Here is a 25,201-nt window from a genome sequence, read left to right on the forward strand (position 1 = left end):
GAGTTTCGCCCCGGCTCGAGGGCAGGATGTGGGAGCAGGACAAAGGCTGGGCGGCGGGGGAGGAGTTGGGGACGGCCAGCCGGGGGCGCCGCCGGAGCCCCGGCCGCGGGCGAGCTCGTGCAGTCGGCAACTTTCTCTGCAACTTTTGCAGAAGGGAAATCAGGATCCTGCGAGTCCTTGCCCAGCGCGAGCTCGCCGCAGGTCCAGCGGGCACAGGGCAGGAGGCACCGCGGGCGTCCCCTGACCGCAGCGACCGCCAGCTCCGGCGAGTGGAGCAGGAGGGGGCGCCGGCCGGAGCCCCTGGCCGGGGCCGAGCGGGGAGGGGGTACCCGGGGGCGCGTGTCGCCCGCCGCTCGCTCGGCCGCTGACGCTCCCGTGTCCCCTCAGGGTGCACCCCGAGACCCCGGTAGCCGCGCTTCGCGGAGCTGCAGTGGTGATGATGGATGAGCCCTGGTGGGAAGGGCGAGTCGCCTCGGACGTCCACTGCACCCTGCGCGAGAAGGTCAGTCCCTCCCCGTGCTTGTCGTCTGGACTGGGTGTCAGAGTCTCGCTCTGGACTCTGCGTCCTCTGATCGCCCCGCGTGGGAACTCAGAACTTCCAGTGCCTTTCCTGCTCCTGCCCTGTACCTTCTCCGGGAGCGACCGCCCGGGGTAGGGGCGTGGGGCTGGAGATAAGAGAATTTGAAGTCGCTTTTTCTGAGTAGGGAGCCCAGAGCTCCGGCCAACTCCTGCAAAGGCGGTGGTGTTTCCAATAGTATTGCTACCTGTGTGATTTTACTTATTTGTTTATTTATTTATTTGGGGATCGAACTCGGGACCTTGCGCTTTCGAAGCAGGCGGCGGCACCACTGAGCTAAATCCCCGGCCCTACCTGTGTAATTTTAAATGGTGTAAGAACGGTTTTAAGAAGGTTGTGCATTGGTTTACCTGTGCAATTTAAAGAATATATACATATATTTCTACATAACTAATGCTGATTTTCCATTATTGTAATAATGATGTAGCAGTTCTTTTAAAATACCTCGGTTTGGGCCGGGGATTTAGCTCAGTGGTTTCGCCGCCTGCTGTGCGAGCTCAAGGACCCGAGTTCAATCCCCGGTACTAAAAAGAAAAAAATTAAAATTAAAATAAAATACCTCGGTTCATGAAGTTAATTCTTTCCACAATTCTGGTCCCAAACCGAATTGGACGAGAACCGAATCAAATTTCCCTGTAAGGTCAACATTGACCCTAACCATTGAATTTGATTCGGTTCTTGTCCAACTCGGTTTGGGACCAGAATCGTGGAAAAAATTAAGTTCATAAACCGAGGTACAAGTGTAAATCCATTGGGCGAGGGGTGTAATTCAGTAGTATAGCACTTGCCTAATATAAATATATTTAAGTAAAAGTAGTAACTCAGTGTAATGAAATATTAGGTAAATGGTGGTACTGGGGGTGCATAGTTTTGGCCAAGTGTGTGTGCGTGTGTGTATGATGAACCTGAATGAAATTTAAGAAACGCTGATCTAATTGAAATAGACTCTGAAACTGGAAGGTTGAGGAAGAAAACAAAACCTCCCCTTCCAGTTTGCCTCCTGGCAGAAGGTGGGCAGCTGAAATGTGATGCCTGCGCTCCTCCCTGCGAGAGAAGGGATGAGGGGCATCAGGAAGCAGCCGAGGACAGAGGCCAGGGTCCGTGTCTTCCCCACTGCGCCTGGCCTGGCTGAGCCTGGGGAAGCGTGGTGTGGGGAACAGGTGGAAAGCAGGGGAGTGGGTGAGTTTCCTGGGATTACCATACCGGAGTACCACAAACTGGAGAGCTTCAAGCAACATTGTTTTCTTCCCTTGCCACTCTAGAAGCTGGAAATTGGAGACCAGGTGTTGGCAGGGACACACTGAGAAGGATCCGAGGGGAATCTGTCCTTCTTGCATTTGAATTTTGGTGGATGCTGTCAATCTTTGGCTCTGCTTGGCTTGTAGCTTCCTCACTCCATCCTCATGTAGGCCATGGATCTGTGGCCCAGTTACTTCTTCTGGTGAGCATACCTACCCTAATGCAACGTGGCATCATTGTAATTTAACTAATTATATCTGAAAAGACCCTGTTTCTAAGTATGGTCACACTCTGAGGTTCTGGGTGGGCATGAATTCTGAGGAGTCCCTATTCAACCCAGTACTGGGAGGAAGAAGTCTTCAGTAGGGCATTTGAGACCCTCTAAAGTCACTCACTCAGGACCCTCTTTACGGGGTGTCTTAGGAACTGTGCTTCCAGAGTCATTAGCTACTCAGGGCTTTATTTTATCTTTTTTTTTTTTGGTACCAGGGATCGAACTCTGGACCTTGGGCTTGCGAGGCAGGCAGCGTCAGGGCTTTAGCCTCCTCAGGAAGTGGCTGTCTTCCAGTCCCACCAGTGCTTTTTCTTCTCTCTTCCTGTACCTACTCACCTACCTATGTCTGGTGTCACTGGCCCAGCCTGTAGCTTTCTCTTAGTCCTTCGGTCTCCTTCCCTGTGCTAGCAGAATGGCCCAGATGCAACATATTAGGCATTTGGAGAAAAAGTCCACGTCTTGGTGCTTTAGTTCAAAAGCAGGGGCAGGGCTGGGGATTTAGCTCAGTGCTTTCACCGCCTGCTGCACAAGCGCAAGGACCCAAGCTCGATCCCCAGTACCAAAAAAAAAAAAAAAAAGCGGGGACAGTAGGGTCTTGGGACTTTCCTGGAGATGGTAGCTAAAGGTGAGGGCCAAGTGGAAATCAGCTTCCTTTATTAGCATAGGCTGGAGTGATTGTTAGAGGCCCAAGTGGGTATTTCTGCTCATAGTTTAGGAGGCGTGGCTTTGAACTGATTTGCCCTTTTTGAGAGGGAATAGTGTGTATACAACTAGTTTGGTTACCTGGTAACTAGCAATATATACTCAACTAGTTCAGTTACCTGAGAAGCCCAGCTGTCTTGTTTAGGGCTGGGGCCTCAGTGCCTAGAACAGAACCTCCCTATGTGTATGGAATGAGGACAGAAATGAAAAATTCAGTCTTTACTTCCTTTTGTAAACTAGAGAGAAGTTTTTATAGGACTGTAAAGATTAAGCAAGACAGCCTAGGGGCCGAGGATTTAGCGGTCTGCCGCAGCCTGCCTCGAAAGTGCAAGTTCCCGAGTTGGATCCCCGGTACCAAAAAAAAAGACAGCCTAAGACCTGTGAGAGACGCATGGTAAGTACATGGCTGGCGTCTTGACTTCCCAGTTACAATTGCTGTGTAGGAGACCAGCAGCCCTTTCATACAGAGTGTGCTCAGGTGAAGGCCTAGGATTTCTGCCCACCCTCCACAGGGGCCCACAAATATGACAGGGAATCTCTTTGGACCAGTGATGGGTAGGCATTCCCAGGTCAGCGTCTGATGCAAAGGGACCTCGGGGGTCCACAGCTTCCAATGATGCACCATCAAATGGCTGTGCAGGAACACGTCCCTGGATCTCACCTTGGGGCTACAGGGTGTGCCATGGGATACCCCTACACCGCTGAGGTGGTCCACAGTGTGGGCTGTGGTGCCAGGCACAAGACCCATTGGGGGAGACCCAAGATTGCTTCAGACACGTATGTTCTCTCAGCTAATGCTGGGCAGTTGCTTAGAAAAAGTTACCCTCGGGCCGGGGGTTTAGCTCAGTGGTGCCACCACCTGCTTTGCAAGCACAAGGTCCCGAGTTCAATCCCCAGTACCAAAAAACAACAAAAAAGTTACCCTCAAGGGCAAGTTCACTGGCCTGGACCAAAGCCCAGCCTCGGGATCTTAGGAAGATGACCATTGGCGGAGCCCAGCTAATTGAAGTCTAGATAATCCCTCACAGATCTCTATCAGGAGGTTCCATTTTTCTTCCTGAATTTTATCTCCAAATAGGCAGCAAAAATAGACAGGACTTACTCCTGTCTCCTTTAGATTTATGATCATTTGGCCCAGTCTTCACTTTGCAACTAGGAGGTAGTTATGTTAATGAGCAAAGAAAATGTTTTAGGACTTTCACAACTGTGATTTAAAGCTGCTTGGGAATGTGGAAGACTTTCTGAATTTAGGCATTTTGGCAGTAGTTGAGGGAAAAAAAATTCCTTCCTCCCAAAGCCCTCCACAAGCCATGCTTGATGTGACCTGGTAGCTTTGTCACTCTGGGCTTTGGGTAGCCCAGGGCAGAGGGTCCCCCTCTTGCTGCGGCTCTGTCTTCTGGGGTGAAAGTCAGTCTTCTCACCTTGCCCCAGCTGATGTGAGGCAGAGCAGCCACCCACCTAAAGCATTTCTCTTCCTTCCTGAAGCTGTGTCTTCCACACGGAGAAGACCAGCAATGTGAGATAACGGTCCTTGAACCAGTGGACTGATAAAGGACATTTTTACTGATTTGTGACTGAAATTATAAAAAGATCTGCCAAACAACAATTTCATTTGATGATGATAATGTTGGTGGCTACTGTTTATAAGCACTTGATATATTTTGTACACTGGGCCTCCTGTATATCATAACTGCAAGGCACAGAGCTGTAGCTATCTTGAGATCAAACGCCTGATTGTATAGAGGCTGGAGTGTAATTCATTTGAAAAACCATTTTAACAAAGAATGGGAGTACCAGGCAGGGTGCCATGCATGACTCTAGGCTCTTGTATTTCAGCTTGTTTTAGCGTGGTTTCCAAGAGCTGTAGTCTCCCTAGACTACCATGAGCTGTTAGCAGCTGTGGGTGCTGACCTTGCTCTAGGCATTGGCAGGCTGGGGCCTCCTCCTTCCGTCTGGTGGGTGACCATGCCTGGTGCCTCCCTATGTGTGGTGCACCTGACTGCAAAGTGATTTGGCCTCTGAGGTTGCCTGTCCCGGGGCGTGGATCCAGTGGTCTGTTCTCCTCCTTAGGGTGAGGACAGGCCAGAACTCCTGACAGCAGATAAAGGTAGAATCTCACTCCAGCTCCTTCCCTAGTCCCTGAGTTAAAACTGCCTTATTTTCTAGTGACCACAAAAGCTTTTGCATTCCTTTATTTCTCTCTTCCAACATCACTTTTATTTTTTTCTCACCTTTTCTGTTAAATTCCTTACATTTGGGCCAGGGATTTAGCTCAGTGGTTTCGCTGTCTGCTGCGCAGACACAAGGACCTGAGTTTGATCCCTGGTACCAAAACAAAAACAAAAATAAATTCCTTACATTTCCCCGCTACAGGCTGAACATGTGTCTCGTCATTGAAAGAGGTGGCCTGAGTCTGTGTTGGCTTTTCCATTCTCTTCCACTCCTTTTGGGCTTCCGCACCCCTCATTCTCCGTCAGAAGACACCCAGGTCTGCCAGCAGGAAGGCAGCCTAGGCACTGTTGATGGTTGTGTGTGCCCAGCTGAGATCCGGCCATGTGTGCTGTGGTCCTTTCAGACCCAGAGGTGGCTCTTGACAAGCCCTCACCACTGTACTGACAGGGCTGCCTCCTAGCTGTGTCTTCCTTCACGTGAGACCCTAAGCAGCTGGCCCTGCTCTACCTGAGGTGCAGGTACTGAGCCTCACAGGACAGGGGGTTCTCCACAGTCCAGACTGCACAGGTGCCTTGAGCTGCGCCGGGATCTGTATACAGTCAGGGTGGAAGGTGGATGGAGAAGGATTGAAAAGTGCAGATGGGGTTGGGGGTGAGACGAGATGTTGAAGATGGCCTCCAGCTTTGAGGCTCCCTGATTCCAATGCCTCACCTGTGTTTTATAGGGCAAACTAGTGACAAAACTGAATCAGGACTTGGCATGGCTGCTTGAGTCCTTCAGGTCTTAGAATATCAAAGCACACTCAGCACACATTATCTACAGGAGAAGCTGACTCACCTTGGAAGGTGTCCTTTCACCTGTAACACCAGCCACCCTGGGGTCCTAGGGTGAGTTGGGGATCTTCCATAGAGCATGGATCGGGCAGGGCTTGGCAGGACACCCTGGTTGGCTGGGCAGCCCGTGCTAAGTGAGGGGAGGCTGGGAGCTGGCCCTGTGCCCTTGACTTGTTCTTTGTCTTCCTTAATCACTCAGCCCCTCGGGTAAAGGGAGTGCAGCCAACAGTTCTTGAGTGTATTTGAGCACCTGGCAGAAGCAAGTTACATAGGGTTCACACACATGCGCGCGTGTGCACACACACGCACACACACTGTGTTAGTCTGTTCAGGAAACTGCAGAAAATAAAGATGAGCAAACAGAAGGAAGTAAAATTAACCTCACCACCCCACCACTTTGAAATAATCTCTTGGTGTTAGGAGCGTGTTCTTCTAGTTTAGAATGTTTTTATTAAAAATGGAAAATGTTGGTCCGGGGATTTAGCTCAGTGGTTCTGCCACCTGCCTCGAAAGAACAAGGTCCCAAGTTCGATCCCCGGTACCAAAAAAACAAAACAGAACAAAAAAAATAGAATATGTTGTCTTAAAACATTTTGTTCATTTTCCATATACGCTTTTCACATATTCTTTTCCACCCAATTCTGCATTATTGGATACCAGCCAAAAATTAGAAAAAACCCATCTTATTTAAGATAGATAACACATAAACCTGGTAAAGAAAAAAGTCATGCATGTGAAACAATAGTGAAAAGATTTTCCTTCCCTGTCCCCTAATTTCTCTCCCTGAAAGGCACTAATGATCTCTTTCGCATGAATCCTGTAAGAGTTATTCTGTGCATAAATTGTGTGTGTTTTGATACATGGTAGACACATAGTACACACTCAACCAATTCATTATTATAATGTTTGCATTTTAATAATGTAAAGTTTTTAGTGAAACCATAGTATGTAAACCCTATGAGCAGAAATGATGTTTTTGTCTTCTGCCCATTGTAAAAATAATGGTATGTGGTAGGTACTCAATAGATTGGTACTGAATAAATAACTATAATATTTTCTTTGGTCATTTTCTATTCAAATATGTACATTTTATTTTATAAATATGCTAAGAGTATATTACAGTTCTGAAACTCAATTTTTTTCCTTAATTGTCAGTACTACAAAGCTGGCTATGTCCTTCACTATTCTCCAACCTCATGCATAATGTTTTATTTTATGGATGCATCATGGTTTGACTAACCCAGTTCCTTGTTGGATATTTAGGTGGAGCTGCTTATTCACTTTTTTGAAATTGAAGCATAATTTTTATATGGTACAACGTACAGATCATAAGTGTACGCACAGCTTTACAGTGCACAGTGAGTTCTGACAAGTGTGTATGCTCATGCCACTACCATGACAGTCACGGTGGAGGACATGACCATCAGCTTAGAAAGAAAGCTCCCTGTTCCCCTGCTCGGCCTGTCGCCCCCCCCATCCTGCCCTCAGCCCCAGACAATCACTGATCTTCTTTTGTGGAAGATACATCTTTTCAGGAGTTTCACATAAAAGGAGGTGTATTGGGTACTCCTTTTGCCTGCCTTTTTAAGATTTGTAGCATGCTTATGTGATGCATGCATGTGGTTGCATCTATCTGTGTTTTTTGTTTCCAGGTAGTACCACTGCATGTATGCAACACGGTTTGTTCACCCGTTCCCCGCTTTGAATGCCTGTCAGATCTTTCCACCGTACCAGTTGATTTCACATAACATTGTGGCAGTGATCCCTGCCTATATACCTGTGAGTATGCTCACAAGAATAAATTCCTAAAATGAAATTGGTGTTCACCGGATATGATTTTAAGAACCTTGCATGTCATCAGTTAATAATTTCCCAAGAGGCTGCACCAGTTTACACTTCTGCTAGTGGTGTGGCAGAATGCCTGCTTCTCAGGGAGTGTGCTAAATAATTTTAAAACTTAGTGCCACCTGGATTAGTTACAAATAGTCTCATCAGGCATGGTGGCGCACAACCAGAATCCTAGGACCTAAGAGGCTGAGGCAGGATGATTGCAGTGAGTTTCAAGCCAGCCTCGGTGGGGTACATAATTCAAGGCCAGCCTGCGCTACAAAGTGAGACCCTATCGCAAACCTTACCCCACGCCCCAAAAAAGATGTCTCGTTGGCTATGTTTTAAAAAACAGGAGAGCTGGCTCTCTGGGTTTGGTCCTAGGTCGCACCAACATGGCCAAACGCATGAAGAAGGTCAGCATTGTCAGTGAATATGGGACCCGCTATGGTGCCTCCCTCCGGAAAATGGTGAAGAAGATTTAAATCAGCCAGCACGCCAAGTACACCTGCTCCTTCTATGGCAAGACCACGATGAAGAGAAGGGCTGTAGGGATCTGGCACTGTGGTTCCTGCATGAAAACAGTGGCTGGTGGTGCCTGGACCTACGATACCACTTCAGGTCACAGTCAAGTCGGCCGTCAGAAGACTGAAGGAATTGGAAGACCAGTAGAAGCTCTACTATTTGAGACATGCCTAGCCTATAATAAATGGCTTAATTTAGGTAATTAAAAAAAAAAGAAGCAAGAGAGCTGAGAATGGTGGTGGACACCTGTAATTCCAGCTACTCAGAAGGCTGAAGCAGGAAGATCACAAGTTCAAGGCCAGCCTGGGTAAGTTAGCAAGACCCTATCTGAGAAGTACAGTAAAAAGAACCGGGGATGTAGCTCAGTGGTAGAGCACTCCTGGGTTTGGTCCAAAAAGAAAAAAACTATTGCCAGAAAGAAAAGACTAAGTGGCAGGATTTAGCTCAGTGGTTCCGCCGCCTGCCTTGCAAGAGCAAGGTCCCAAGTTCTATCCCTGGTACCAAAAAAACCAAAACAAAACAGAAAAAACCAAATCAAAACCAAAAAAAGGAAAGACTGAGAGTGGGGAAAACATGAGAGGACAGAAAAGCAAGAGGAAGGGCGCTCTCTGGTTTCTCTGCTGCATCTGTGTCCCCATGTGCAACAGGGACCCCTGTCAAAGGCTAGGAGGGCCGCTGAGAGGATCTGCCTGGAAAATGCCCCTCCTCTCTCTTAGACCCAGCACTGCAGCATATGCTACCCCACGCCCCCATGTGCAGTCACTTGGTAGCGGAATCCTTCGGAGGCAGAATTTGAATTGTCCTGAGGCACTGGTCACTTGGGGTGGCTGGGGAGGACAGTGCCAGCGCCCAGGCATTCTTGTGATCGGGACAGTTACACTGTACCACCAGCTCTTGAGTCCAGTGGCCAGAGGTGACGGGTGGGTGTGTAGTGGGTAGAGGAGGAGGGCGGGGAGGATGTCACACAAAACAAGCATTGGGGGACCGGGATTTAGCTCAGTGGTTCCGCCGCCTGCCTCACAAGAGCAAGGTCCTGAGTTCAATCCCCAGTACCAAAAAAAAAAACAGTTGGGAACTGGAGAGATCCAGCGATCGCAGGGCAGTTAGTGCTCATCAGGAGGAAATCGGTTTATACTGTGGTTTATACGCTGAAATATGCTGGTCATTGGATATGGCTGACAGCCCTGTCCTGTGTATGTATGTATGTATGTATGTATTTATTTATTTATTTGAGACAGGGTCTCACTTTGTAGTTCAGGCTGGTCCTGAACTCACTGTGCAGCCAAGGCTGGCCTCAAACTTGAAGCAATCCTCCTACCTCAGTCTCCCAAGTACAGGGAATACAGGTGTCCACCACCACAGCTGGTTAGCCCTGCCCTATATGACAGCTGGTATTTCTGATCACTGTTAAATTTTTAAAATTCAGACAATTCAAATTACCTGACTCTTTGGGGTAAATCACTTTTTTCCCTTAATTTTTTATATGCAAATGTGAACAGTTATCCACAAGTAGAGGAATAGTAACAGGACTCTCCTTCTGTCGTGGCTTCCCCCAGCCTTAGAACCTGTTTTATATGTTCTCCAGATAGTATGTCATGCTCCCCCAAATGTCAACTAACAGGTAAGGCACCTCAACACAAAACCGTAACTATGCCATTAGCATACCTAACAAAATTACCAACAATTTATTAATAATCTCTCTTGCCCATTCTATATTCAGTTTTCCCTGTTGTCTCAAAAAGGGCTTTTATAAGTAACCGAGAACAATGGTGTGCAACCCCAATGCCATCTACACTGGAGGGTGAGATAGGAAGAAGGATCCCTTGAGCCCGGGCAAGGCCAGCTTGGACAACATAGTCCCTGCCTTCTTACAAAACGAAGCAAAACAGGCCGGCGATTTAGCTTAATGGTTTCGCCGCCTGCTGCGCAAGCGCAAAAACCCAAGTTCGATCCCTGGTACCAAAAAAAAAAATAAAAAAAAAAAGTTGAAAACAAAGCAAAACAGAAAAAGGCTTTTATAGTTGATCTGTTCACAACATAATCCAGATAAAGTCTGCACATTACCTCTTCCCCCTGTACTGGGGATTGAACCCTGGGTCTTCACACTGAGCTACATTTCAGCCCTCTTTTATTTTTTATTTTGAGACAGGGTCTCACTGAGTCACTAAGTTGCCCGGGCGGGACTTGGACTTTTGATCCCCCTGTCTCAGCTCTCCCTCCATCCTGAGATTACAGCTGTGCACCATCACACCTGGCACATTTTGAAAGAATGTCTCTTAAATTTTTTATTTCCTAACAGTCTCCTTCCCTGCCATCACCTTAAACATTTCTTTTCATGTCATTGAGATCAGAGAAGCCAGTGCATTTGTCTCGATAGGCGTCCCACATTCTTCTTGACCTGCTCCTCCTTCATGCTGTCATTTAACTGGAGTTCACTGTGAGCAGTTGGGCTTACACACATCCCTACCCCTGTGGGATTAAAATGACATGTTCTCTGGCTTTAGACTGAAACATCACTTCCTTAGTGAAGCTGTCTCTGTCCCACACGGTCAGGACAAGGTCAGGGCTGGGCCCCCGTCACATGTTCTTGGAGCACCTTCACGATTCCCTCAGCGCTCAGCGAGTCTGTATGACTGTGCAGAGCAGACTGCCCCCGCCCCCAGGGCAGCTTCTGGGTCTCCTCAGGTCTTCAGGTCTAATCTGCGTTCCCTGTTACCCCATCGCCACTGTGTGTGTTCATCGCCTTAACTGACTGAGGCCTGTGTGTGGCAGCCCACACACAACAGGAGTTCCCTTCCTGGACTTCCTGTCACAAGTCTGGTGAAGCAGGTAACAGGTCCATGGTGCTGGTAGACAAACAGCCCCTGAGAGCTTAATGATGAGGCCTCGACCCACCATTAAGTGGGAGAATTGGTGCCGGAAAAGCCCTGCTATCTGCTGTCCCCCACATGTGACCTTAGCCAGGACTCAGAGGAATGGCGGTTCAGCATGGAAGCTGGGGACGGGGTGGCAGGGACTTCCCTCCAGACGGCTCACATCCAGGGCAGCCCTGCCTGGCGGGAAGGTGAGGGTCAGTGGTACCAAGCTCAAATCTCTCTTTAGTCTCTGCTTCTGTGTTAACATTTGGATTTTACATGATTTCCAACTTAGAGAAGAGTTGCGAGCATAGTACATAATTTTACCCCATCATTCTCCTTTTCTATATTTGTACGTTCCCTGGACCAGTTGCAGAAATGATACCGGTTATCCCCTAGCACTTCAAGGTTTATTTCTCATCATTTTTTTTTTTTGTACTGGGGATCGAACTCAGGTCCTTGCGCTTGCACAACAGGTGGCAAAACCACTGAGCTAAATCCCTGGCCCTTCTCATCATTTCTTTTAAGACCGGCTGTAAGGTTGCTTCTGAGAGTTTTGTTTTTGTTGTTTTTTGCAGTACTGGAAATTCAACCTTACCCCAGAGCTACAACTCCAGCCCTTATTTTTTTATTTTCAGGCAAGAGTCTTGCTAAGTTGCTGGAACATGTGATCTTTGCGTCTCAGCCTCAGAGTGCTGACTACAGGAGGGCACCCCCGCCCTGGCTCTGGGAGAATTTTGTCAGACTATTAAATACATCTCTTGGTGTCAGGGCCCTCCCCAGAGGCGTGTTTCTGGAGGAGGGATTCTAGGAGGGAGTAAAGCTTTGCTTGCCTCCAGTCAGGGGAAGCAGGGTTCTGGCTCACTTCCTCAGATCATCTCTGTCCTCCTGTCTGTGGTTTGTTTGGCACTCAACACCTGCTGTACAGCCTCTTCACTCAGTCAATAAGGAGCTCTTTGTATAATTAGCAGCTCCAGAAGAGGCTCTGCCAGGAAAAGACATGGCTCCAACTCTGCCTTGGGGACCCTTAGTATAGCTGTGGATGGTTGGTGGCATAAAACCACATACAGGCATACGGTATTGGGCATAATAGCCAGGAATGACAGCCCACCTTTAATGGGCACTTGCTGTGCTGAGAGCTGGAGGTGCCTTCCATTACCTAAGAACTCAGGTGAGCCCCTCAGCTAGGCCCTCCCATCATGGCCATTTCACAGGTGGGACACGGGAAGTTTGGGGAGTTACATATCATTCCACAGACCGTGCAGCTGATAGGCAGCCTGGCCCCGCATCACTGATAATCACTGTACAACAGGCCAGGCCTCCTTGCCTGCGGTGTCTTGAAAAGCTGTAAAGAGGATGTGGTCTTTGATGTGGGTTGGAAGGGTAAGTAGAGGCAGAGAAAGGAGTAGGGGAAGCTGGTCTGCCAGGGCTCAGGGCAGCGTGTGAGTCATGTTTGCACTGTCATGGTTAGGACAGAGAAGTAGGCTTTGGGGTGCAGGTCTCCCTAGAAGTTTGTACCTGATCCTGAGAGCACACGGACAGCTCTAAGAATATAAGGGGCCAGGCCTGGTGGCGCAGGCCTGTAATCCCAGTACTCGGGAGGCTGAGGCAGGAGGATTGCCTGTGAGTTCAAGGCCAGCTTGAACTACATAGAGAGACCTTGTCTAAAAAAAAAAATAATAATAATAATAGGTGGGCCAGAGATTTAGCTCAGTGGTTCCACTGCCTGCCTTGCAACCACAAGGACCTGAGTTCGATCCCCAGTACCAAAAAAAAAAAAAAAAAATAGGATGTAAGGTGAGGTGCTGGCTCCCTGGAAATGGACCCTCATTATCTGGGTGCTACAGCCACCCAGGGCCATGGTGGAAACCCAAGAGGTTTTAGACGGTAGGGAGGGTCCAAGCGACCAGTGAGACAGATCCCTAGTTGGAACAAAGTAACTCCAGAGCGGAGCAAGGTCAGCCTTTCTCACAGTGAACATTGTTCTTGGAGAGCCCAGCCCCAGAGGGAAGCTGTTAGCTTCTCCTAATCTCGAAGGACAGCCTGCCCACTGAATGAAGGGAGTGATGTTTACTGGGTCACTGCAGTGTGCCCGAGACTGCCACATGCCTTGTGCATGTTACCTCATTTGGTTATGAAAGTTCTTTCAGAAAGCAACAGGGTGAGTTAAACACCTTGGCTGAGGTATAGCGGGTCTTGAAATTCCACACCCACTCATTCTGTCACGAGTGTATGTTTTTGCACCTGACTTTGTGCCTACCCTGTGGAAAGGGACAGGGGTGTAGTTCAGTGGTAGAGCGCTTGCGTAGCACTCGAAAGGCCCCCAGTTGCATCCCTAGCACCACCAAAACAAAACACAGCAGTATGGGACCCACCATGTTTTCAACAGAACAAACTTCTTTATTTTTGTGGAGTTCACCCGACTCAAACTTGCAAAGCGGAGGTAAGTGCCCTGCACCCCCTCCAGCCCGAGGGGTTCTGATTCAGAGTCAGAAGTGGAAGGTGTGCTAGATCCTAGGGCGGCTGGAACAAGTCGGCGCTGGGTCGGGTGGGCACAACAGAAACATAGTCTCCCCATTCTGTGCAGCACAAGTTTAAATTAAGATGCCAGCAGAGCTGTGCTCCCTCCAAAGGCTCTCAGGGATGGTTCTTCCTTGCCTCCTCCAGCTTCTGATGGCTCCTGACAATTCATGGCCCTCCTTGGCTTGTGGCTGCATCATTCCGGTTTCTGCCTCCGTTGTCACAGGCCTTCTTCTCTGGACCTCTTTTTACCTTGTCTTCCCGTTGCTTGTCTGTGTGTCTGTTTTCTCTTCTTGTAAATGAGGGATGGGCCTGACACAGGGTTTTCCCTGAGGGGCAGTGGCTCTGGCTCCTAGGGAAGAGGTGTGTGAGCTGCCCCGAGTACTGTTCACTGAGGAGCACAAGGGGTCAGCGACAGATGTGGCACCCCCAGTGACCTCTCACTGCTGCAAGGAAACCTCAGGCCTGACTTCAGCAGGAGACAATGTTACTGACATTGTGGGCCACACACGCACTGCTTGCGACACCCTCAGGAGAGTGGTGAAATAGTGTCCCCACGGGGGCATTGCTGCTTACCGGAAATGCCTCCTCAGGGTAGGTGAAGCAATGGGGCAGGCTGGGCGGGGAGGGGAGGAGGGGAGCTGCTGCTGTTGGTGAGTGTGGACTCCTGAGGCCTCTGAGAAGCCAGCCTCCCTCCCTGTTCGCTTGAGATTTGCAAGTCTCCACTTCCCGCTGGTTGCCTTGGTTATTCATGGTGTTTCTTCACATCTTGTTACGGTAAATATATAAGCTCTCAAACTGTGTATCTTTTTTTTTTTTTGGCACCGGGGATCGAACTCAGGTCCTTCCGCTTGCGAGGCAGGTGTCAGAACCACTGAGCTAAATCCCCGGCCCTGAAACTGTGTATCTTAACCTGTAGCTATCTGTATGGATGTAGATAGATTTGTATGTCTCGGGAAAGCTGTTCATCAATGGGAGCAATTCCAAATACACATGCAGGGTACCAAGCTTGGGGAACTGACCTTCAGCTTCCCTGCCTTAACGTGACATGTGCCTCAGCCTACTTGGTAGCAACAGAGGGCTTCTAAGGAGGAAGCAGGTCAGTGTTTATGGAGGACTGAGAGCTGCCAAAAATGTTAATGTGCAACCTACATTAGGTATGAGCTGGGGCAGGGGTGGGGAGACTTAATCTTGGCTCCAGTCCCCAGACCTAGGCCACTAATGCTGTGGAAATTCTTAGAAGGGCAGTTCTGCAGGTGGAAACTGCAGTTCTTCATCCCAGCAAGATTTTCAGTAAATCTCTGGGTTTAGCATCAGCCAAAAAAAATTAACCTAGCATTTCCCAACCTTGTATGAGATTTAAATGTTTCAGGACCTCTACTGGGCTAATCTGTGATTCCTTTTAGAAAGGAGGATTCTTCTTGAAGTTACCAGTTTCCATACATAGTGACCTCTTTCCTCCCTGGAAACCCTCTGTTGCCTCTGCTAGGCTGAGGCCCCTTCCCTTTCCACCCTTAGGGAAGGAATTGCTTTCTCTTTCCCTAGACCTCTGCTCCCTCAGTTTCTTGAACTTCCTCTCTGGTCTTCATGAATGATAAGAGCTTGTCTTAGTTACTTTTCTCGTTGCTGAGATAAAATATCTGACACCTGAAGTTAGAGGAAGAAAGGTTTATTTGGCCCACTTTTGAAGAGGTTTCAGTCCATAGTTGCTGGCTCCAAGGCAGGGTGGCATGGCAGAGGAGAAACAGTTCATGGCAGGCAGAAGGTAGAAGGCAGCAAGCAGCAAGTGATCCCAGCAGCCTTATTCTGTCCATTCTATTCTATCCAGGCTCTACACCCTTAGGGCAGGTAGCATTCACACCCGGGGTGGCCCTTCCCATCATCCCTTCCCAGAACTATGCCAGACCAATCAGTGGACTGATTTAGTAATCACACACTTAATCCCAACATCACACACTCCAGATCCAGCCACCTCGGAAAATCCCCACCTATGAATGCATGAGGCTTTGGAGGGGGCCTAAGATGAGTAGTTGTAACCTGAGATCAGGAACAAATCGTTTCTATTAGTGTTTGCCACTCTCAAAACTTGGAGATTTGGATAACTATTGAGTGTTGCATTTGTATCAAGTATTGGGATCATGAGGCTGAACAGGACCAGCCCCCTTTCTGCCCTCATGATGCTGACCATCCAGCAGGGAGGAAGGGCAATATGAGTAGATCAAGGTAGGGGACGAAGAGTCCTAGGTCCTTGCCAAGCATCTGTTTTGTTGGTGGTGGTGGTTTTGGTACCGGGAATCGAACTCAGGACCTTGTGCTTGCCAGGCAGGTGTGGCACCACAGGGCTTCATCCCTGGCCCTTCGAGCATCTGATGGAAGTAAGAGCAGGGAACACTTTTTCAGAAGTGACTTTTAGCCAGGCGTGATGGCACATACCTGTAATCCCAGCACTCGGGAGGCTGGATGGCCATAGGTTCAAGGCCAGCCTGAGCTACATCGTGAGTGAAAGGTGAGCCTGAACTCTGAACTACCTAGCAAGAGCCTGCCTCAAAAAAATAAAGAAAGAAAAGAAAAAGAAAAAGTGACTTTTAAGCTGACGTCTAAAGGAAGAGTGTTAATAATGAAAAGTGAAACTGTAAGGCAATTAGCAGAAATCAAGGCAGTGCAGGACACCAAGGCTTAACTCGGGAGCTTCCCTCAGAGGAGAAAGAGGGCCTGGCTGAGTCTGTTACCACTACCTGCAGACTCCTCCAGGGCAGAGCACTGTCCCGACCACCTGTGTCTGTCTGTGCAGAGCTGTGTGAGAGCACACATGGAATTTTCTCCCTTTCTTCCTTCTCAGCAGGGGTTTTTCCACTTGGGGTCAACCCTGCCCATGGCACTTCTGAGCCCAGCACAGATAGGAAAGCAGTGGCCTGCTGTGGGCAGGACAGAGAGCGACCCGCACAACCCGGGATTTCCACAGCCCTGTTCGGACGCCCACTGCCTCTGAGCTTGAGACTCTAGGTTCTGTCCCTGAGGGCTCCCTCTCTGCTAAGCCTCTTTCCACTGGAGAAGTCCCCCGAAGAGCTCTGAGCAGCCAGAGAGGGGATTCTGAAGGAGTCACACCTGTTCTGACGCCACCCCTTCCTTCTGCCAAATAGTTCTTCAGTCACAGTGACACTGGCTCATGTGCCACAGCAGGGCTCCTTCTCAGGGTCTGGGCAGTTACCCCCATAGGTTACCAGGGATGCGAGGGCGGGTCAGGGAGCCCCAAGGGGAAAGGGGGCCAAAAGAGGCCACAGGCAGAGGGAGGCTTCTGCTAAAATCATTCATTCATTCATTCATTCATTCACACATGCAGTCACTCATTGCACAGGTGTGTGGAGCCCTTCCTGTGTGGCAGGACTCGAGGTACAGACGAGAGGGAGAGAGCAGTGGCCCCCTACCTCGGGGACAGCCCATCATGTGGGGTGGGAGGGGGGACAGTGAATGTCCAAGTAGACACAGCAAGCTAGGTAACAGTGACCGAGGGTTTGTGGGAAGCAGGAGTCAGGAACCACTGCTCTGGGGAGGGGCAGACAGACCTAAAGGGAGAGAACTGAGGATGCAGGAGAAAGGAACTCTTCCGTGCTGTTGGCAGGGATACTGTGGAGCCTCCTCGGAAAAACTATAGCTAGATAAACTGTTTGACCCAGCTGCATCGTTGCTTGATACATCCCGAGAGAAAGCCGCATACTGTATTGATACATGAACACTCAGGCATATTGCAGCCCGGTTCACAATAGCTGGGCTGAGGAAGCAGCCTAGGAGCCTGTCAGTTTCATAAAGAAAATGTGAGGCACACACATGGGAAATGTTCAGCCATAAAGAACATTTATGTCATCTGCAAGAAAATGAATAGAATTGGAGACCATCATGTTAAGTGACCCAGGAAGTCAAATATTGGGTGTTTTCTTTCATAGGAGTAATCGGAGGGAAAAATAAGAAGGACATAAATGCCATGAAAATAGAAGGAAGATTATTAGAGATGAGGGAGAGGGGAGAGAAGAGGGAAGGGAAGAATGAGGTGGTAGAAATAAGGCTTGTTATAGGTGTGTGCCAAAATGAGACCCATTGCTCTATGTAATTAATATGCACTGAGAAACTTTAAAAAAATAAAAGCTCAACATCGAGAGAGAGAAGAAGAGGAAGAGGAGGAGGAGGAGAAACAAGAACAGCAGCAGCAGCAACCCAAATGTCCTGAATTGGGGTTTGTGAAGTCATGGTATAATCTTGCAGTGAAATTCTGTGCAGCTGTTGAAAACATTCACAAAGCTCTCTGAAGAGGAAGCAGGAAGCAGTTGTACGTTTCAGTCTCATTTTATGAAAGTTTGCAAGCCAAGCCTTGGTAGTGCTTGTCTGTAATCCCAGCACTCAGGAGGCTGAGGCAGGAGAATCACTGTGAGTTCAAGGCCAGCTTAAACTACACAGCGAAACCCTGTCTCAAAAAAACCAAAGAGGAGGGGTCCGGGGATTTAGTTCAGTTCAGTGGTGCCTCAGAGTTTTGGTACCAAAAAAAAAAAAAAAAAACCAAAGGGGGGAAAAGTTTTCATAAAGAAACATGCACAGAATCAGGTAAAACTTGGTCCTTCACTCTGAATGAAAGATAAGTGATCATTTGTGATTTTCTGTTTTTTAAAATTCATCAGTGAGCATTGCCATTTATAATTAAAAGGAAGAGTCCGAGGATAGACTTCCACATGGGCCTGGCATCGCTGGGGATGAAGCATTTCGGGAGTGTAAAGGGACATGCCCATTACCAGGAAACCCTTGGGGATACATTTTGAACTGGGCCTTACTACCATGGATATCTAGACCTTCATTTTATTTTCCAAAGTAGACACCTAGTCGTTGAAATAATAAAGTGGTTCTACGTTGAATTAAAAAATTCAGACGCTGTTGAAAGCGTGAAAATGAAAGTCTTGCAGGATTGGGAAAGATTCTAGCGTACCTGTGGCAGTCGGAGAGATGGCCGGGCGTCCTTCTGGCCATCTCTCTTGTTCCCCTGCCCCCTCCCCGCCAGGCTGCTTCGAGGAAGCCCACCCACCCTTGTCGTTTGAGGTCGGAGCTGGCTGCTGACCGCCCGCCCGGCGCCCACCTGACCTGGAGAGTGCGCAGGCTGCCAGGGCGGCTGCTCTTTTGTGTCCCCACCCGGGCCTCGCCTGCTTCCTGCACTTGGGCTGCTGCGGCCCTGGAGTCAATTTAGGTCAAGAGTTCTTGGGAGGAATGCAGCTCTAGAGAGAAGCCCTGTCTCGAATACCTTCCTCTCTAATTGGGTTAGCGAAATAATCAGCCAGACTCTTGCACTCGGCTCGGCGGGGGAGGGTGCTGAGCCCGCTGCTGTGCACGTGCCTGCCTGCGTCGCCCTTCTCTGGGGGACAGGAAGCAACCTGGGCTCAGCTAATTCCACTGGGTCTGCCGCTGCCTCGGAGGACACGCTGACCGCTCACCGACTGTTGTCCTTTCTGGCAGAAGCTCTTCAGCTCCAGCTGTCTGCGAACCCTAAGGTCGAAAGCACCATCCTATGCTACTCAAAGCAGGCTCCTTTGAGCACTGAAAGGCTTTTCACAGGGCTCCAGGTCTTGGATAAACTCCATTTCTCTGGAGTTTGGTTATCCAGCTTGAGGGAAGAGCCACCCATGCTTACCGTGTGCCTGGCACTTTCCATGGCCAGCACCCTGACCCCTGCTTCTGAGATGAGGGCGCTGAAAGCCAGAACAGAAGTGCCGAGGTTCGTGCTTGGGGGCTGAGGTTCCAGCCAGGGATGCCTGACTTCAGGCCATGTGGAGCTGCTTCTCCATGTGCAGGGATGCGGGCAGGGTTTGGTCCAGGGAGGGACAGGCCTGTATTCATTTGTTTTACTCACACATATTTCAAACCCCTGCCTCTGTGCCAGCCAACATACTGGGCACTAGGCGAACAGGGTGGGTTAGACACCTGGGCCCTGCCTTCCGGAGCTCACAGTTTAGCGAGAAGAGACATAACTAGTACCTTTTGGGCCTGAAGAGCAGCATGCTGGGAGGGAGAATAAGGGAAGCTTGATTTGGAATGATGGGGAGGTCAGGGAGGCCTCTGTTAGGGTTTATGTCTGGACGTCCCCCTAAAGCTTCATGTGCTCCTAGCGGGGGCAGAGGGAGGTGGCTGGATCGTGCAAGAGTGATGATGCTCATCGGGGGATTGGTTCACTGATGAGGTAGTGGCTGAAAGAGATTTGGAAGGTGAAGCCTGCAGGGCTGGAGGAGGTGGTCACTGGAGCATGGCCCAGAAGGGTCTCTCTCCCTCTGCTTCTCAGTGCCACTTAGCGAGCTGTTTCTCCACGGCCAGGCCACCCACCCTGCCTTGGGGCCAGCGGACTAAGGACTGAAACCTCAACAGACTGTGAACCAAAATAAACCTTTCCTCCTTGGAGTTGTGCGTGTCAGGTATTGTGTCTCAGCAACAAGAAAGTAACTATTATGACAGCCTCTTTGGGAAGTCACATGTATACCAAGATGTAAGGGACAAGCTTCCCAAAGAGCTCTCTCTAGGGGTCTTTCCCAGTCCTCCACCCTGGAAATGAGCCTTTCTAAAAATCTTTACCAAAGGGCCAGGGATTTAGCTCAGTGGTTTCACTGCCTGCTGCACAAGCGCAAGGACCCAAGATCGATCCCCTGTACCAAAAAATAAAAATAAAAATCTTTACCATGGACATGGTAGGGGGGCGATATTTAGCTCAGTGGTTCCCCCGCCTGCCTCCCAAGCAGAAGGTCCTGAGTTCGATCCCTGGTACCAAAAAAAAAAAAGAAAGTATCAAAATCCTTACCTGTTCTCTCAGTTTGTCTACTTTTTGTTTTTCGGAACTGGGCATGGAACCCATTATGCTACATCCCCAACCCTTTTTATGTTTTATTTTGTGGCAGTCTCATTAAGTTGCCTAGGCTAGGCTCGAACTTGCGATCCTCCTGCATTAGCCTCCCCAGTAGCTAGCCTGTGCCGCCATACCCTGCACATTCACTCCTTCTTGACATGGATGCTGCGTATTTGAATAGTCCATCACTTTTTCTTTTATGCAGCAGTGGCTTCCTTTGAGAATCTGCCCAAGGCCAAGGATCCTTTCCCCGGAATGTGTACATGTTCACATATACAGTGTGCTGCTTTGAGCTCACGTCTCACTTGGACAAGGGGAAATCTAGAAGGTACTGAGCTTGGCTGAATCAAATGGGAAGGGAAGTCAAGACATCGTATATCTGACTTTGTTTGGGGGCTTTGAACTGACCTGATGAGGGTAGCATGGTCCAACCAAAGGTCACTTGCAAAGGAAGCTGATTTCAGGCAGCCATGGCCTAACCAGACACCGAGGGTCTGTGATTGTGTTTGCTTCTTATCTTGAGCCTGAACTTAGACCCTGTGCTTAGAATAAATACCCAAGCAGCCGATTACCGTGTAGTGTAGGGGCTGCTGGGAGGAAGGAGCACTGTTTGGGGGAGCTGCAGCCCCACAGCAGCTCCCGCTACTGACTGTCTGGCCTTAGTCCAGGAAGAGCTGGCTGGGTAATACTCATGAGGGGCTCGAAACCCTTCTGTGGTTCCCCATTGCCCTGAGGGCAGGGCAGCTACTTGAGCTGGGACCCCACCTTTCCAAGCTGCTTTGTCTAGGCACACCCAGACCTGCTGGGCTGTTCCTGCTGCTACAGATTCCACAGTGGACACGTGTGGCCTTGCAGATGCTGTTTCTGCTACAGAGCATCCCTCCCTAAATTCCTAGATTTCCTTTCAAAACTTGGTTCTCTTTCTCCTATCCACCATGCTACAAAAAAGCAAAGCAGTTTCCAGTAACAAAAAGTAGGTAGATGGGTAGAAAAAAATAAGATGTTTTCAGAAAGGGACATATCGAAAGTCTTCTAGTCTCAGATTTATACTATTTCAATAAGGCCCCAGGGTTGGAGGACTTTGTCAAACTCAGCTTTTTCTTATCCATGGACCCAGAGAGGGGAGGTGATTTATTCAGGCTCTGAGTGCCTTCCATGAGCAAATCTCTGGGGCTGTGAAGGTAGCTGAGTCCTCTCTCTCCAGGGAATGAGCCAGAGAAGGGGTCATAGTGTGAAAATCTCAAGCCAGGCTCACCTCCGAGAGGCCAGCCCATCCCCTGGCGGAAGATAGGGCTCCCCCACATCCCTCTGTGGCATTTGTCACAGCCTGGAGTTCAGTAGTTGTGTTAGTGTTTACTACCTGCTCTCTCTCACTGACCACAGGCTCCATGACCCTGAGTGATGTGATGCATCTTATTTCTTGTTGTTGTTTTTTATTTGGTACTGGGGATCGAACTCGGGACCTTGCAATTTCGAGGCAGGCGCTGGAACCACCGAGCTAAATCCTCGGCCCTATCTTATTTCCTTATAACAGCTTTATTGAGAGATATTCACATGCCATAAAATTCACATTTTAAAATGTGCAGTTCCTTTTTTAATAAGGTCACAAAGCAGTACAGCCATCGCCATTATCTAATTCCAGAGTGGTTTCATCACTCAGGAAACATGCCAGATAACCATTAGCAGTCATCCCTCACTAGCCCCTACCCCAGCCTCTGTCACCCACTAAACTGTGTTCTGTTTGTGTGGATTGACTGTTCTGGACATTTCTCGTAAATGGGATTATACGACAGGTGGCCTCTTCTGCCGACCTTTTTTCATTCGGCACGTTTCCAGGGTCTGTCCCTGGGTAACATGAATGGTATTCCTTTGCGTGGGTATATTGCTTATCCATTTATCAGTTGATAGACATTCCTTTTGGGGGCTGTTATAAGTAATGCTACTGTGAATATTCACATACAGGTTTTTGCGTGGCCTTGTGTTCTCATTTCTCCTAGGTGTCTACCACAGATTGGAATTGCAGGATCATATGGTGTAACATGTGAGTTTAACATCCTGAGATCCTGCCAAACTTTCCCACAGTGACTGCAACTTTTTCCTTTCTCACCAGCAGTCTAGGAGGTTTCCCATTTGCCCACATCCTCACAACACTTGTTTACTTTGAGTTTGTGTATACATTTTTTGTCACAGCCATCCCAGTGGGTGCCAGGTCGTAGTACCTCATTGTGGTTTCGATTTGTGCTTCCTGATGACCAGTGATATTGGGCATCTTTTCACGTGCTTGTTGTCCATTTTTAACCTTCTTTGGAGAAATGTCTGTTCGATCCTTTGTCCTTTTTTAAATTAGGCTGTTTCTGTTTTTATTGTTATACTGTAAAAGAGTTCTTTGTATGTTCTAGATACAGTTTCTTAGGAACACATGGTTTTCAAATATTTCCCATTCTGTGATTTACCTTTTCACTTTCTTGATGGTATCTTTTTTTTTTTTTTTTTTGGTACTGGGGAATCGAACTTGGGACCTTGTGCTTGAAAGGCAGGCGGTGGAACCACTGAGCTAAATCCCCAGCCCTTGATAGAACCACATTTTTTTTTTTTTGTACCGGGGATCGAACTCAGGATCTCATGCTTGTGAGGCAGGCGGTGGCACCACTGAGCTAAATCCCCGGCCCTTGATGGTATCTTTTAAAGCACAGACATTTTTAATTTTGAAATCATGGGTCCATTTTTTTTTCTTGTTGCTTTGGGTTTTGATATCATGCTTAAGAAATCATTGCCTAATCTAAGGGCATAAAGATGTAGTCCTCCTTTCTTCTAAGAGTTTTACAGTTTGGCCCTATTAAGTCTGTGTCTACCTTATATCCAACATGTGCCCAGTGCCTAGAACAATGCCTCATGTACAGGAAGTACCTGTTCCTGAACCTATTGAGTGGAATGGGTGAATGAACAAATGAATGAATAGCGAGTGAATGAGTGAATAGACCCCTCCTTCTTGTCCTACTCTGTGGCTAGTTAAACTGAAGGTTGAAAAAACTTTATATTGGGCTGGGGATGTAGTTGGGTGGTAAAGCTTTTGCCTACCATGTGCGAGGACCTGGGTTCAATCCTCAGCACCACAGAAAGAGAGGGGAGCACATACCGAAGAGGGACACCAGGTTGTTTTAATACCGCTACCACCACCACCTCGTAACCTCCCATTGGTGAGCTCTCATCATTCTTTTTCTGTCAACTTCATTCCTCTTTTCCTTCAGTTTTGCTTCTGTTTAGTTTCGTATTTAACAAAATCTTGCTAAAATGTGTTCTAATGGTATCTATGGTAGATATGTAAGCAGAATTTTTCTGTCATAAAAAATCTTTGTTTTGATGGGGGGGGGCTGGTCTTTCTTGTGTTAGATGTATAAAATTCCAGGTAACATGACAGTGTACAAAATTACAAAAATTTATGCACTTAGAAGTTGCCTCTTGAGGGGTTAGTTGTTATGTCTGGAACCTTTGTGTGTGTGCATGTAGAAAGAAGACAAAATGTCAACAATTAGTGAATTCAGGTGGAAAGTACTTGGGAGCTCCTTGTACCATTATCTCAACAACATTTTCAGGGGTTTTTTTGTTTGTTTTTCAAAAAGCTATCACTCACAATCCTACACAGAGAAAGAATTAGCTGTGGCCCCTACAGGTTACTGTCTGTGCTACATTTTTATTCTTCCAGTACTGGGCATTGAACCCAGGGCCTCACTATGCTAGGCAAGTGCTCTACCACCGATCTACTTCCCAAGCACCTCCCTCTTTTTTTTTTTTTTTTTTGGTACCAGGGATCAAACTTGGGGCCTTGTGCTTGCGAGGCAGACGCTGGAACCAAAATCCCCGGCCCTGACCCACCCCCTTTTTTGAGACAGGATCTCACCATGTAGATCATGCTGGCCTTTAACTCACTGTGTAGCCCAGGCTGGCCTCAAACTCACAGCAGTCCTCCTGCCTCTGCCTCTCAAGTGTTGGGACTACAGGTACACCATCACACCTGCCTCTGTAGCCCTTCTAACTTTTTATTTTGAGACAGGGTCTTACTAAATTCCCCACCTGAGCTCAAATTTACTATCCCCCCTGCTTCGGCATGCTGAATAGCTGGGATTACATGCGTGTGTCACCACGCTCCGCCATATGCTAGACATTCTGCATATATTTTTCATTTGATCTTGAGCTATGGAGGAGGAAACAAGAGGAAAGCAGGTGACCAGGTCTCAGGACCTGGCCGAGTAGGGGAACAAGAGTTCAGATGGGGGTTTCAGGCCTCCAGGCTTTCATTCTTGTGTGGTCTGTGTATCTCACATAACAAGCCCTTCTGCAGGGAATAACTGGCTTCCTGGTCCTTCTGGCCACTCACTAAGCCTGTGCTTAGGGAGGGAGGATGGGAGACAGCCCAGGAGTTTCAGGAGTAGAGGGACTGCCCTCCTGAGACCTGAAGCAGAAGAAGGGTATGGAGCCAACCCCTCCATCCCCCACTGGTCCGCAGGCAGGCCCTGAGGTCTCAATGTTCTGGGCATCTGAGGCTCCCAGGAGGCAGCCCTGACCCCCTTCTGCCCCGCCTGTTCCCCAGGAACTGAAGCTGCCTGCCTTCCGAGCCCACTCCCCACTCCTGAAGAGCCGCCGGTTCTTCGTGGACGTCCTGACTCTGCTGAGCAGCCACTGCCAGCTGTGCCCTGCGGCCCGGCACCTGGCCATCTATCTGCTGGACCACTTCATGGACCGTTATAACATCACCACCTCCAAGCAGCTGTACACTGCGGCGGTCTCCTGCCTCCTGCTCGCCAGTAAGTGCAA

At 48.7% G+C, this 25,201-nt stretch overlaps 1 protein-coding gene and 1 pseudogene across 5 annotated transcripts in view; both read left to right on the forward strand.

The window, feature by feature from the left end:
- The first annotated feature begins 393 nt into the window (after positions 1-393).
- The window catches only part of Ccnjl (cyclin J like), a 48,108-nt gene continuing 23,300 nt past the window's right edge, over positions 394-25,201 (forward strand). Inside the window, exons 1-3 of one of the 5 annotated variants that reach the window (XM_087194881.1) lie at positions 1,893-2,018; positions 3,033-3,186; positions 24,978-25,191. In XM_087194881.1, the coding sequence (XP_087051007.1) occupies positions 3,184-3,186; positions 24,978-25,191 (217 nt within the window). In that variant the 5' untranslated portion in view covers positions 1,893-2,018; positions 3,033-3,183. Of the gene's footprint in view, positions 503-1,873; positions 2,019-2,043; positions 3,187-14,164; positions 14,302-24,977; positions 25,192-25,201 lie in introns of those variants that run through there. The other 4 variants (XM_087194879.1, XM_087194878.1, XM_087194882.1 and 1 more) reach the window with 4 other exon arrangements.
- LOC101697293 (large ribosomal subunit protein eL43 pseudogene) lies at positions 8,005-8,311 on the forward strand (annotated as a pseudogene).

Source organism: Heterocephalus glaber, unplaced genomic scaffold (genome assembly GCF_053883595.1).
Source record: "Heterocephalus glaber isolate CG9 unplaced genomic scaffold, H.glaber_assembly_v1.0 deba00001606, whole genome shotgun sequence".
NCBI classification, from domain to species: domain Eukaryota; kingdom Metazoa; phylum Chordata; class Mammalia; order Rodentia; family Bathyergidae; genus Heterocephalus; species Heterocephalus glaber.